Source organism: Lontra canadensis, unplaced genomic scaffold (genome assembly GCF_010015895.1).
Source record: "Lontra canadensis isolate GAN:19392208 unplaced genomic scaffold, GSC_riverotter_1.0 scaffold25, whole genome shotgun sequence".
NCBI lineage: Eukaryota > Metazoa > Chordata > Mammalia > Carnivora > Mustelidae > Lontra > Lontra canadensis.
The window spans coordinates 19,075,730-19,088,861 of NW_022631019.1; the positions used below are offsets into that span (position 1 = coordinate 19,075,730).

The window sequence follows — 13,132 nt, forward strand, 5'->3', positions numbered from 1 at the left end:
CCCCCCCCCCCCCCCCCCCCCCCCCCCCCCCCCCCCCCCCCCCCGCTTCCCCATCCCAGGCTTCCTAATGTCCTGAACTCCAGGTCTATCTAAGCACACGGGGGTGGGGGGTGAGAGCGGGTCAGCGCCAAGCAGCCGGGTCAGCTCGGAGGCCTGAAGGGGAAGGGAGGGGGAGGGGCGCTCAAGAGCTGGGGGAGGGGGAGGGCTCATCCATTTCTCCCTTGACAGGTGGTTTGAGTCTCTGATTGGCTAGCGCTGCCAGGCTCACACCTCCCTCCCCCAACTCTCTGGAATGTATAATTATCTGCGCGGGGGGTGGGGGTGGTGTGTGAGTGTGTGTGGGAGCAGTCACATGGTTTTAGAACTACCCCCCTCCATAAGCCCCCCACCTGTATGCTGCTTTGGGGGGCCCCCACTAAGTCGTTAAAGTGCAGGATTCCAAATTCCGGGGTACTCAAGACTTCTAGGGCTGACGGCCCCCATCTCCAGATGTGTGTGTGGGGAGGGGGTGTCAAACCTCAAGGTTCTGAGAAGAGACACCCCAGAGGTGTCAGAGACCACAACGATGGGGGAGGGCTGGAGCTGGAGCCAGAGGGAAAGGGAGGGGAAAGAAGAGGGAGGGGAGGGGAGGGGGCTGCCCGCGGGGGGTTGGGTCATTGTCTTTTAGAATTTGGGAGCCTTTGAAAAGCCGTGGGCCCTCCCACCGCTATTGTGCTGGGGAAGATGTAGCGGCCTCTTCTCCGAGCCACCCCTTTGCCTCCGGACTTCTCTGGGGCCAGCAGCCACCCGACCAGGGGCCCGGGGCCGTGGGCTCAGCCGACTACCATGGGCTCTGTGTCAAACCAGCAGTTTGCAGGTTCGAGCTCGGGACTTACTGGGGACACCTTAGGCTTCAGGGGCGCCCAGGAGCCACATAAAAGGGAGGTGGGGAAATGTCCCCCAGACTGGCCGAAGGACCCTAAGTCTGTGCGGCCTCCTGCTTCAGGGGCCATTTCTGGACCAAAGAACCCTGGTGTCCCTGTGGCGTGCACGCCAAGGCTACGGGGGCGGAGGGAGAGAAGAGGAGGGGCCTGTCCGGCCATCCATCCCCGGGCAACGTGTTGTGGGAAGAGGAGCAAAACTTTTGGGGCAACACTGGCTTCAGTGTAAGCTTGGGGAGCGCGGGAGGCGGCCAGGACATGTCTTTCCTCGCCAGCTGGTTGGTAGCTGCAGCCACCTGGGTGCCCATCCGCGGGCTGGACACTCGGGTCTCCCTGCTGGGTCTTGAGAGCACCCTCCGATTCCGTGGCCCCCCAGTTGAGCGTCCTCCCAACCTCCAGGTGGCTGCGCCAAGGCGCCAGAGGAGGCGCAGGAGGACGCCGCCCGGGCGGCCGAGGAGCCGCAGCTGCTGCACGGTGCCGGCATCTGTAAGTGGTTCAACGTGCGCATGGGGTTCGGCTTCCTGTCCATGACCGCCCGCGCCGGGGTCGCGCTTGACCCCCCGGTGGATGTCTTTGTGCACCAGGTGAGACGGACGCTGGGAACTTCGCCGGGTAGGGGATGTTGGCGCGCATATTCAAGGTTGGGCGGACCGACTCGGCTGTTGGATTGAGGGAGATCGTAGGCCCTCATTGTACGCTTCCATCTGTGTCGTGGCACCCCAGTCCTGAGTCCCCATTTACTCCAACGGGACGGGGGGGGGTGCTGAGTCTATGAACAGTACCCCCAACCTTCCCGGAACCCCTCTGGCTTACCACGTGTCTGTTACCTCTTTCCCTTGGGAAGGGGGCAGGGGGCAGGGAGGTGACCCCATGTGGCAGAAACTAAGGTTGTATTGTGCTTGCCGGTGGGGGGAGGGCGAGTAGGCTGGCCAGGGAAGCACATGCCCGGTTCAGAACAGGGCCTTGAGCGCCCAGCGTCTTTTACTAACGTGTGAATGGAGCTCCCTAGCGGGAGAGAGGCAGGCAAACCTCTCTGGGATCAAGCAGGGGTAAAGCTGAGAAGTCAGTTGGGTCTCCTCACCCAGGTGGTCACCCAAAACTCAAACCCTGGGGCCTGAGTGAGTTTGGCAGATCCTTGAAGACTCTGGGAACCTGAAACCTCTTCCAGCGTACCCATCTCAGGCACATAATTAACCTACTGGGCTTTGGCTGTGGAGTTATACCAGGAAGGAAAACCGGAGTCCAAGCCTTAGATTCCTAGTCCAAGCTGGGAGGGAGTTAGGTCACAACCCCAAGTTCTCAGTTAAAGCAAGGCAGCCCAGTGCCGGTGAAATTCAGTGTCGCAGGGCAGGGGGTGGAGGAGTCTAGCCTCTGGACCTATTCTCTGCTTGGCATTTATGGCCCCAGACGGCCATTGATTGCTGTCCTAACATTCCAGCCTCGAACAAGGAGCCAGAGACTTCAGGTTCCCCTCCTCCCCGGCTTCCTCTTCCTTTCACCCCCTCCTGTATATCTTAGAAGTGTTCCGGTGATCCTGGGACACCAGCCACCCATAACAACCACGGAAAGGAAGTTGCTGTTTGGGTCCATTCCACCTTCAGATGTTTGGTGTGGGACGTGGAAGAGAGAAATTGATCATCTCGGGTCCAGTAGGTTGACACCCAGACCGGGCAGGGAGGGGTTACTTCGGAGAGGTTGGCTTTAGGAGCCTGGGGGGAGGGGAAAGGAGGATGTGGGGATTAAGGGTTGGAGCCTCAGGGATGGTATTCTGGAGGGGGAGGGGTGGAGAAGGGAGATCCTGGGTGGACTGGTGGGAGGCTGCCGTGAAGTCTCCGGAGCTTGGCCTTCCACACGAGGACACGGAGTAGTGAGATGGGGGGTGCCGGGAGCCAGTTCATGTTGGGGTACTTGGCGGGGAGGGGGGTCACTGGGCTACTGGAACATCTGCCCTGCCGGGTGGGTACACTGCAGCTTACTTACCCACCTTCTTGCTGTGTCCTGTATCTCCTCCCACCCTTAACCCCCACCCCCAACCACCCGACACTAGTTCAGGCTTTGCCCCCAACTCCTTGTCTCATTTACATATGTGAATGATAACCCACAGGAAGTAATTGCGGGAGAATGAAGGGAATTGGCCTCTTTAGATCTATTAAATCACTTTATTACAGGAACCAGCTTTGAATGGCCCTCCTCAGCGGGGTAGCCAGCTCTCCCACTTTCCCATTTATCTGATCACAAAGAGATTAAAATCTCTTGGTCTGGAGAAGGACCGGACAGCTTCCCCAATTTTGGGAGGCTTGGAATTAAAGAGACCCAACATTTTCTTGCGTCCCTTCCAAAGGCTGCCAAATAGGGGCTAGAAGGAATGTAGCCCCTCATCTGGGTTTAGTTAGTGCTGTCCCAGTTCCAAGGAAGGTGTTCCTGAACAGATGAATCTATGCCCCGATTCACTTAACATTGGGATCAAAAGCAGTTGGAAAATACTTGGTTTTCTAGAGGAAAGCCGGGATTTTCAGGTTTGGGGAGTGGAATCTGCATGAAGCTCCTTTAAATGGGTTATTTGGGAGATAATCTGGACTTCAGGGTCTTGGAATCTCCAGGGACATGCCACTGTTGAGTAAGTTACCAAGAGGGAGTTGAGCAGGGAGAAGGAATCAAGAATTTGTCTCCTAAATGCCCTCTACCAACAGTCACAGAAGACAATGAGTGGAAATTCCCTGAACCTTACCTGGTAGGATAGCATGCTGCCCGGGCTTGGGTTGATCGTCAAACCCTACGACAGCAGTAAACTGGTGATTATAGTCCCTGCACTTGAGAAATCTGAACTATTTCTTTGGGGATCTAATGTAGAGTAGATTCAGGACAGTCCCTAAAGATTGTTGTACGGAAGGAATGTGTTCCCGTGTTCCCAAAGTCTGGGTGTTGGGGGGGGCAGCTGAGAAGGGGGGTAAGGCTGCTCTCTTTAGAAGGAAAACCTCCCCTTCTTTGGCTGCTGGTGGTGGGTATCCTGGAGCCCGAGATGATGAGAAGGGTTATTGTCCCGTTAAATGTCTGCCAGGGGAGAGGGTCAGGAAGCCCCTTTCTAAGAAAGGAAAAGGGGGGAAAGCAATTTAATATTTTCTTTTCCTTTCCAAGGTTGGGCTTATTTGGTTCCTTCCTAGCACTATTCACGACTGTTCTTGTGCTCCCTCTCAAAACACTTCAGGCCTCCCCAGGAGTTGATGAGTAGGAAAGAAAACCTACCCTTACCCTTAAAAAAAAAAAAAAAAAGGTAAAAGATTTCTCTAAACAACACTTCTATTCAGACACATCTTTAGATCCAGAACCTCTGCTTAACCCTGTGCTTAGGAGAATTTAAGAATCATAGTATTGGCAGATGTCCAGCCCTTAAATCAAGGTTTTCTCAACCTCAATTGACATATTTTGAGAAAGATAACCCTTTGCTCAGAGCATCCCTTGGTTGTGACAACTAAAAACATCTCCAGACCATGCCATCCCAGAGGCAGAATCCCCCCTCAGCTGAGAAATAGTTACACAGGGAAAGCAGGAGCAAGAAGCCACGAAATTAAGATTCACCAAGAATGTTGAGATCTTCATAGCCATTTTAAGAGTTTTGGCTTAACTCATGTTTCCTGTGGCTTAACTCCCAAACCCCCAAGATTTGTAGAAATTGGAGCACCAGAAAATGCTCCCTGCTTACTCTACAGCTCTTCAGATCCCAACTATGTCTAAGATGGCTTTCTAGCTAAAAAGTGGCATTGGAAGGTCTCGAGGCAAAAGAAGAGCCCCAAGCTGACTAAGGGACCAAGTTTGGGTTAGGAGAAAAAATTTCAATATTGAAGCCACGTGGCTTGCTTTTTCTGCAAAGGCTGAGTGGGAGAGCTACCTCAGGCGGGGTCTGGATTAGGACTCCTGGGTGCTGGGGTCGGGGAGGGGAGAATGTAAAGAGATATTTCCCACCTGGTTTATAACTTTACTGGTGCCTCTGATTGCTCACCTCATATCTAGTTGGTGATGTGCTTGTCTTACATCTCCTCTAACTAACCTGTAAGCTCTTCTAAAGAGTGGGACTAGCTAGCTGTCTGCTTAGTTTCTTCCTAGTATGCTAGTACGGGCTTGGTGGGCAGAAGGAATGCCCATGAAGAAAGAAGGAGCTCCTGAATCAGGAGGACATTAACAGTTTGGGGTCCCTGTCAGCAGAGATCTTCCTCCAGAGAAAAAGATTGGAGATAAGGGAGGGTGTGTTATGCTGATAACTGCTCTTTCCGGACTGAGGTCTGAAATAGGGCTGGGCTCTGAGGTGCACAGTGAAAGTTGGTGGCTTGAATGTCACAGTGTCGAGACCCAGATGGGATCCTCTGGTTTCTGTTTGTGGACTGGAAGCCCACAGGTTTGGTCATTCCTTAGTTCTTCATCCTAACTGGACAAATCAGATTTTAAAAAAAGTAAGTGAATCACCCTAATTTTCAGAAAGTTGGTAGAGGTTAGTTTGAGCATTATGGGATCTTGGATCTCTCTCTTTCTGAAGAGACATGCTTTCTAGACAGTGTCCCAAGGAAAGGCTGTGCCACGATCCTGAGTGAGCTTTCAATCTGAGAAACTTGTCACCTTTCGGCTGGTAAGTGGTTTATAGTGACTTTCCCCAGGGCAAGGTTGTTTCTTGAACATTCCTAATCAAACCACACTACTAGAATTGCCTGTTTTTTTGGGGGGGTGCTGCTCTAGGGAAAGCCTCCACCCTCCCTTCTTCCTGCAGGCATGAGTAACAGTTACTATCTCTATGAAGTCTGGGGTCAGGCGGTGTGGCGGAGGAGGAGAAAATTTTCAGGAATAGTACCTCGTGTGTACAAACCCATTTCAAATGATCTCAGCTTGGAGTTACTTAATTCAAGCAGGAACTCAAATTCCAAGAAGAGTAAGTGAACAACTGGGTTTCTGGCTGAAAACTCCAGGACCTTTTCTTCTGCACCTCTTGGGTGGATGGGGGCCTGGTGAGAAGTCAGTTCCCTATCCTTGAAAGTGTGATCCTCTTGAAACTCCTTCCTGAGTTGGGGAGATAATGCTTCGCAGTTTCCAATCTGGCTGTTCCTTCGGTCTCCCGCTCTGGCTTTCAGTGCGGACAGGCTGCTGAACAGCGCCATCTGGTGGAGAACGCAGGAGCTGGGGTCCCGGCTGCATCTGAGCGGAGGTGCCATGTGGGGGCTGTCCCTGTGTGGGCAGCCTCTGGTTCTGGACTGATCTCTTTCCTCAACCCTCCCTGACACATCATCAGACAAGCTGTTTCAGGTAGAACCGGTTGGTTTCCTAGCCCCTACCAAGCCCTACCTTCAGGAATGAAGCTCAGGTAGGAGGACTGTGGTGACTCCTCAGGACTGAGTCCTTTCTTTCATCGGCTTCCTTTACTTCTGGTTCAGAAAGTTCTAGAATATGTATGTGTGATTTGCATTATACTGCATAGCACTGGCTGGAGGGTCAGGCTAGTTGGCATCAGAGCACCTCTGTGGCTCACTGAATTTGGATGAGATGCTTCCCTTCTCTGCTTCCCTGATCTTAGCAGTAACATGGGGTGATTATGAGGCCTACTTGGCAGGCTTGGTATAAGGGGTTAAGTGCTTAGAGCTCTCCTTAGCTTTTAGTAAGCATGGGTAAATATCAGTGACTTTGGATAGTGGGGAACTTGGGTTATTCCCCAAACGTTTGTGTACAGCTAGGTGGTTAGCGCTGAGGGAATAGACAGCACACTAGACAGTCTTTTGCTGGAATGGCCCTGAGAGTTGCAGAAAAACCAGGAACTCATGTCATGCTTGCCTCCCTGAAACCAAAGCAAGTTTCCTTGAAATTCTGCCTGCCGCTTCTGTAGAAGGGAGCGGTGCGGCTAAACATGGGCATTGTTGGAGCTGGTGATGAAGGGGGTAGCCTTGCTTTTACAAATGGTTAAAAAAAAGGGGCGCCTGGGTGGCTCAGTGGGTTAAAGCCTCTGCCTTTAGCTCGGGTCATGGTCCCAGGGTCCTGGGATCGAGCCCCGCATCGGGCTCTCTGCTCAGCGGGGAGCCTGCTTCCTCCTCTCTCTCTCTCTGCCTGCCTCTCTGCCTACTTGTGATCTCCATCTGTCAAATAAATAAATAAAATCTTTAAAAAAAAATGGTTAAAAAAAAGAAACAAACCCATGTGTGTCCGACCTTCAGAGAGCAAGTTCCAGGGAAACTCAAGTGTCCTTTTTACTCCACCCCATTCTCGGAATGACAGAGAATGTCACTCCTTTTATGTGAATTGCTGAAGCCCCAGATTGATGCTGGGCTGTAGTGTTTTGAAGAGTGGAAGGTTAGTGGAGACAGTGGTGAGGTATTAAGAAGGAAACAGAGGGCCTAAATATTGAATTGGCCTGAGCCCTTCCCTGCCACCCAAAAGAAATATCATCCTCCCCAGTGCAGTGGGTCCCCTGGGAACTGCGTTGAACAAACTAGGTAAGGAAGATGGGAAGGAAGCCTGTCTCCCGCCCCTACCACCTTTGAAATAATTGATCAGAATAAATAACCCTCATTCAGGTTCCTGCATAATGGATTTGAAGAGAGGCGAGGGTTGGGGGGGGCGGGGGTCCTGTGTAGTTCTGTCCCTGGAAGGCTGGGATGGCAGGTCAGGAAGAAGGAAGGATGGCTACTGGTGGTGACTTTGGCAGATCCAGCAGACATGACTGGGGAAGGAAGGTATCTCTCCATTTCTCTCCATGACCATAACCCCAACGTGGAGAGGAAGGAACTGATGAATGTGGTGAATGTGGGGTGGGGGGGGGGGGGGGAAACTGCAGCCTCAGGAACTCCAGGAATCTGACCACCAGAACCAACCAGTGTCAACTCTTTGTTTCCTGGGGCTGGGCTCTATTGGGGGAGCTCAAGCCTTGCCCCTCCCCCCCCAGGCCTTTTCTTTTTTTGGAGGGGATGGGGAGAGGGGCGGGGCCCTGCTTTGTGTGTGGTGGGGGTGGGGTGGGGGTGGTAGCAGGAATTTCAGGCTCCTTTCTGATGCAGGCCCTGTGAGGCCAGCTCAGTGGGGCAGCACGGTGATTACCTATCTGATAAGAGAGGAATTCAAACTATGTGTTGTAGAAAGGGGCGGGGTGGGGGGGCAGGCAGCCACCCCTGGAGACCACCAGTCTAAATCTTGACCAGCTATGGTAAGGTGCCTGCGGGGTTATTTTGTTTTGTTTTGTTTTGTTTTTAACTTTTGAGAGTCTTATAGACCTCAGATCCTCCGATCCTGGGGAGTGGATGACCTGAGAGGACCAGTCAGTTTCACATTGCCCCCACTGGTATTGTCTTGTTCTCCCAGTAAACCTAGGAGGTGTAAATAGATTTTTTTTTTCCCCGAGTTTCCATAGTTATAAAAACCAGAGTTAAAATTTTGAGACTCCTGATACTTGGTTCTTATTGTGACCCTGCCCTAGTCCAGTCTGAAGGGGTTGATGATAATTTCCGCTCACTGAAGATTTGTGTGTACAGGTTCCGTGTTAACTACTCTTTATGCACAAAACCTCAGAGCTCCTCCATAAAATTACTTTTTGCTCCATTTTATAGATCAGTACAGAAAGGGAACAACAGGCCCTCAGACTCCAAACCCTTGTTAATTACTTATCTGCTTCACCATCTAGCTGGAGCTAGGAGTGTCCAGCCATGCCCCCGCCCACTAAGCAAATGGGAGGATCTGGGCTTATACCTCCTGGCAGATTGGCTCGTCCTAGCTGAGTGAGAAACAAGTCAAATGTAACTTCATATCAGGGTCGTTTCTGTGCAACAGCAAAGGGGAAAGCCCTTCGCCTTTCTGCATTGTTTTTATTTCCTGCTTTGACTCTTTGCCCCTTCCCTCACTTGAACCTTGGGGGAGGGGAGCGGTCCTCCTATCCCAGGCTGTTTCTGTGGGAAGGAAAAGGAGAGGCTATTCCTATGATGGAACTGGAGGGACAAAAGCTACAGATAATAATACATGAAATATTAGCTGGGCACATTCTCGATGTTTCCATACCTACATGATCTTCATTAGAAACTTAGTTGGGTAACTTACCTATTACTCCAGTCTCTGAAGGAACTGAGGGCCAAAGGCAAACGATTGACTAAGGTCATGCAGCCAACAGTTGGTAAAACCAACATTTCAGGAACTACGGTATCTAGCTTGGGCTTTTCGCCGGTGATCCCAGTGGGACCTTTGTCTTCAGAAATGCCATCTGAATTAAAACAATTTAAATGATGGATAAATTGGGAATCCCATCTGGCTAGAGAGCATGTTGCCCCTAAGGCCCAAGTCCCAGTTTGAAATATTCCTCCTACCAACCATCACCTGCGTAACATGTTACTTATTCAAGCTCCTGCAAGCCAAGACTGGGTGCAGTGGTCTTTTTGCTTCTCTGAACCCTATTTTCGATGACCGCACTTGGTTGACATTTGATACACTCTTTGGATGTTTGACCGTAATGGAGTAAGCTATCATGAAGTCTGTCCTGGGGAGGGTATGGGAGAGGGGGTCACCTCCACCAGCATGGAGATGTTGTTGTATTAAGTGGCAAGACTGTGAGCTTTAAATGGGGAACCTTGGTTTTTTCCTGACCCTGTTACTGTCCCTCAGCTATGTGAGAACTACCTTTTTTGGGGGGAGGGCTGCTGGGCAAAGTGTCAGTATTTTCAAATAATGGTATAAACATGGTGTTTTAATGGGGTTGTTTCAAACATTCTGGATCTTTTGATCTTTTTTTCCTTCACCCAGTAGTATCTGGTCATCTTTCCAAGTCAAATAATTCAGATTTATTTACCTCTTAGTTCATAGCAAGTTTTATCAGTCTATCTCTTGACTTTCACAAGGTGTTTTTTTTTTTTTTTTTAACACTTTGATTTTAAACCCTCTGGAATATATTTTGCATAAATGAGATAGACAACGTAGAAGTCTGGCTCAATATCCAAAATGGGTAGCTAATTTTCTCAACAGTTTTGAACTGTTTTCTTCACCTGTTGATCTCTCTATATACACTTGGATCTCTCGGACTAAACTTACTGATCCATCTGCTTGGGTCATACTGTCTTTTCCCTTGACCTTGCAGGAACATTATTTTGATAGAATTCCAGACTTGGAAGAAGGTTGCAAGAATAATACTAAGAACTCCCCATAGGACCTTCACCCAGATTAAGCAAGTTGTAATATTCTGTCCCATTTGCCTTGTCATTCTTCATGTACAGATAAACTTTTTTGGCTCCTTTTTTTTTTTTTTTTTTTTTAAATTAACCTATAATGTATTATTAGCCCCAGGGGTACAGGTCTGTGAATTGCCAGGTTTACACACTTCACAGCACTCACCATAGCACATACCCTCCCCAATGTCCATAACCCAACCACCCTTCCCCCCCCCCCTCGCCCCCAACCCTGTTTGTTTTGTGAGACTAAGAGTCTCTTATGGTTTGTCTTTTTGGCTCCTTAATCATAAGATACATCAGGCACCTTTATTGCTAAATATTTCAGTGTGTATCTTGGAAACTAGGGTCATTCCCTTTCACAATCTCAGTACAAAGATTAAAAAAACCTGGGCATTTAATATTGAAACATTTATCTGTATTCCATATGTAAATTTTGTGAGTTGTCCTAATGGGTTTTTTTTGCCCTGTTTCAGGACCCAGTCCAGGAGCATGCATCCCACTTAATTGTTCGATTTCTGTACTTACTCAAACTTTGTTTTTCACACCTCAATATTTTTAAAGTGTACAAGGTTGTTACATTTTACAATTCTATATTTGTTTATTTTCCCTTCCTCTCTCCCTCCCTCCCTCCTTCCCTCCCTCCCTCCCTCCCTCTCTCCCTCCCTCTCTGCCTCTCTCCCTTCCTTCCTTCCATCTCTAAGCCCATCACGGGGCTTGAACTTATGACCCCAAGATCAAGACCTACACAGTCCACCTACTGAGCCAGCCAGGCACCCCTATTTGTTGATTTCTTATGAATGCTAAGTTTAAGAACTTCTCATCTGTTCTATTTTGGTTTAAATGAGAATAACTACCCTACCCAAAATATTACAGCATCTGTTTATGTAATGATTGTTCTTTGTTCATGTAACGTAGATCCCTTGTTCTTAACTGTGGTGGCTCTTTGGGTTGACATTTTCTTTACTGAAAACATGGAAATATTACACTTGTTCTTTTTTTTTTTTTAAGATTTTATTTATTTGACAGAGAGAGATCACAAGTAGGCAGAGACACAGGTAGAGAGAGAGAGGAGGAAGCAGGCTCCCCACTAAGCAGAGAGCCCGATGCGAGGGCTCGATCCCAGGACCCTGAGATCATGACCTGAGCCGAAGGCAGAGGCTTTAACCCACTGAGCCACCCAGGCACTTGTTCTTCATAACTTATACAAGATGTGTGTCTGCAGTTTTTTGGTGTAAGAATGGAGACTAATATTAAAATTTATCATGTTTCCCTTCCCCAGAGCAAGCTGCACATGGAGGGCTTCCGGAGCCTGAAGGAGGGTGAGGCAGTGGAGTTCACCTTTAAGAAGTCTGCTAAGGGCCTAGAATCCATCAGGGTCACCGGCCCTGGTGGGGTGTTTTGTATTGGGAGTGAGAGGCGGCCCAAAGGGAAGAACATGCAGAAACGCAGATCAAAGGGAGACAGGTATGAAGGCGGAGACAGGTATGAAGGCGGCTTGAAAGGGGAGTGCTCTCCCGATCTAGCCCCTTTCTTGGACCAGGATACCAAAGAACAAAATGAAGCAACAATTCGGTGTTGGGTTTCTGCCTTAGGGTGTGGGAGGTGGGGAGAGGGCTGTAGGTGAGAAGGGCACTTGATGACCTAGCTCTTTGACTTGTTAAGTAATTTTGCTCTGTGTGCTCTTGCCTCCATGGCTAATTAGGGGTAGTGATGCTGGCCTCATGTGATTATTTTAGAAGCAAAGGAGACCACGAATGTGAAAGTCTAAGTGCTGGGGACAAACTGGTGTATGTCCCTGTTGCTTCTTCACTAGGTCTCTCCCAAGTGGCTGGTTTCTTTTGTCTTCCCTGTGTCCTGGAGCAGACCATATAGTCTGACTCCTTTAATTATCTCTCTTTTTTAGTGAAGGACAGGTACCGTTTCTTAAGAGTATGGTAGGTAGCATCTTGCCTATCTTCCAAATTGCAGTTCTAATTGGGGTCCATGACTTCCATTGATATTTCAGTATTTTCAGGTTGACCTGAATCTGAAGATACCATCTAGACAATTACAGATTTGGGAAGAACTTCGAGGTATCAGTCATGGTCATATTCTTCCTTTTCTAAGTGGGGAAATGAGTTTCCAGGAAGGGGAGTGATAATTGACCAGAGCCCAGGTGTCCTCACTCAGAGGTAGACTTGTGCTCTAGCTCCTTTCTCAACTTTCCCGTCCTGCTCTATACCAGGTGCTACAACTGTGGAGGTCTAGACCATCATGCCAAGGAATGCAAGCTGCCACCCCAGCCCAAGAAGTGCCACTTCTGCCAAAGCATCAGCCATATGGTGGCCTCGTGTCCCCTGAAGGCCCAGCAGGCCCCCAGCTCACAGGGAAAGCCTGCCTACTTTCGGGAGGAAGAAGAAGAAGAGATCCATAGCCCTGCCCTGCTCCCAGAGGCCCAGAATTGAGCTACAGTGGGTGGGGGCAATTCTTTTGCGATCAGGAAGTCTTGAGGAGGAGGCAGCAATCGGCAGAGTGGAGAAAGTGGGGGCAGGGCGGGTAGGGGGCAGCTGGCTCTGCCGTGCATCTCAGGCCGGGGTCCACAGCATCACCCCCTCTTCCCTCTTGGCGCAGGGTAGGGGGGAAGGGGTGAGGCCAATGAACTCCAACCGTGCTCTATCCAGATGCTTTTGAGGGTTTTGGAGAAAATCCCTCCCTGTGTGCTTTATCTGAATGTCCACCCCCGGATCTCCAGCTTTGGAACGTGGCCTGGAGAGGGAAATGGTTTTCCTTTTGAAGAAGGAGATGTAATAGTAATTTTTTCCCATGCCAGAATGTAGAGATTAAGCATGAGACCAGATTGATGGGCCCAACCCACGAACCACTACATTCTGTGGGCAGGAGTCTCTCAGGGGTAAGGCAGGGTTTTTCCGCATCTTGTCTCGTAACCCACCATTGGGATATAGGGTGCCGAGGACTGTCTCAAGCATTGGGTTGTGACAGTAGCCACAGGATGGTCGGGGGAACGGCCACAGACCTACTGTTCCTAAGCTGACTCCCACCCCA

The 13,132-nt window shown here is 49.9% G+C and overlaps 1 protein-coding gene across 1 annotated transcript; it reads left to right on the plus strand.

Annotated features, from left to right (window-relative positions):
- Positions 1-825: 825 nt before the first annotated feature.
- On the plus strand, positions 826-13,132 carry LIN28A (lin-28 homolog A). Its single transcript, XM_032864070.1, has 4 exons — positions 826-856; positions 1,320-1,504; positions 11,370-11,554; positions 12,315-13,132. Exons 1-4 carry the CDS (start codon positions 826-828, stop codon positions 12,532-12,534), a joined length of 621 nt encoding a protein of 206 aa, XP_032719961.1. The 3' UTR covers positions 12,535-13,132.

Bases quoted from the DNA above. Each gene is read 5' to 3' on its own strand.
- LIN28A (XM_032864070.1), top strand. From the start codon at position 826: ATGGGCTCTGTGTCAAACCAGCAGTTTGCAG. The intron at 857-1,319 runs GTTCGAGCTCGG...CCCAACCTCCAG, and splicing joins GTCAAACCAGCAGTTTGCAG to GTGGCTGCGCCAAGGCGCCA. The intron at 1,505-11,369 runs GTGAGACGGACG...TCCCTTCCCCAG, and splicing joins TGGATGTCTTTGTGCACCAG to AGCAAGCTGCACATGGAGGG.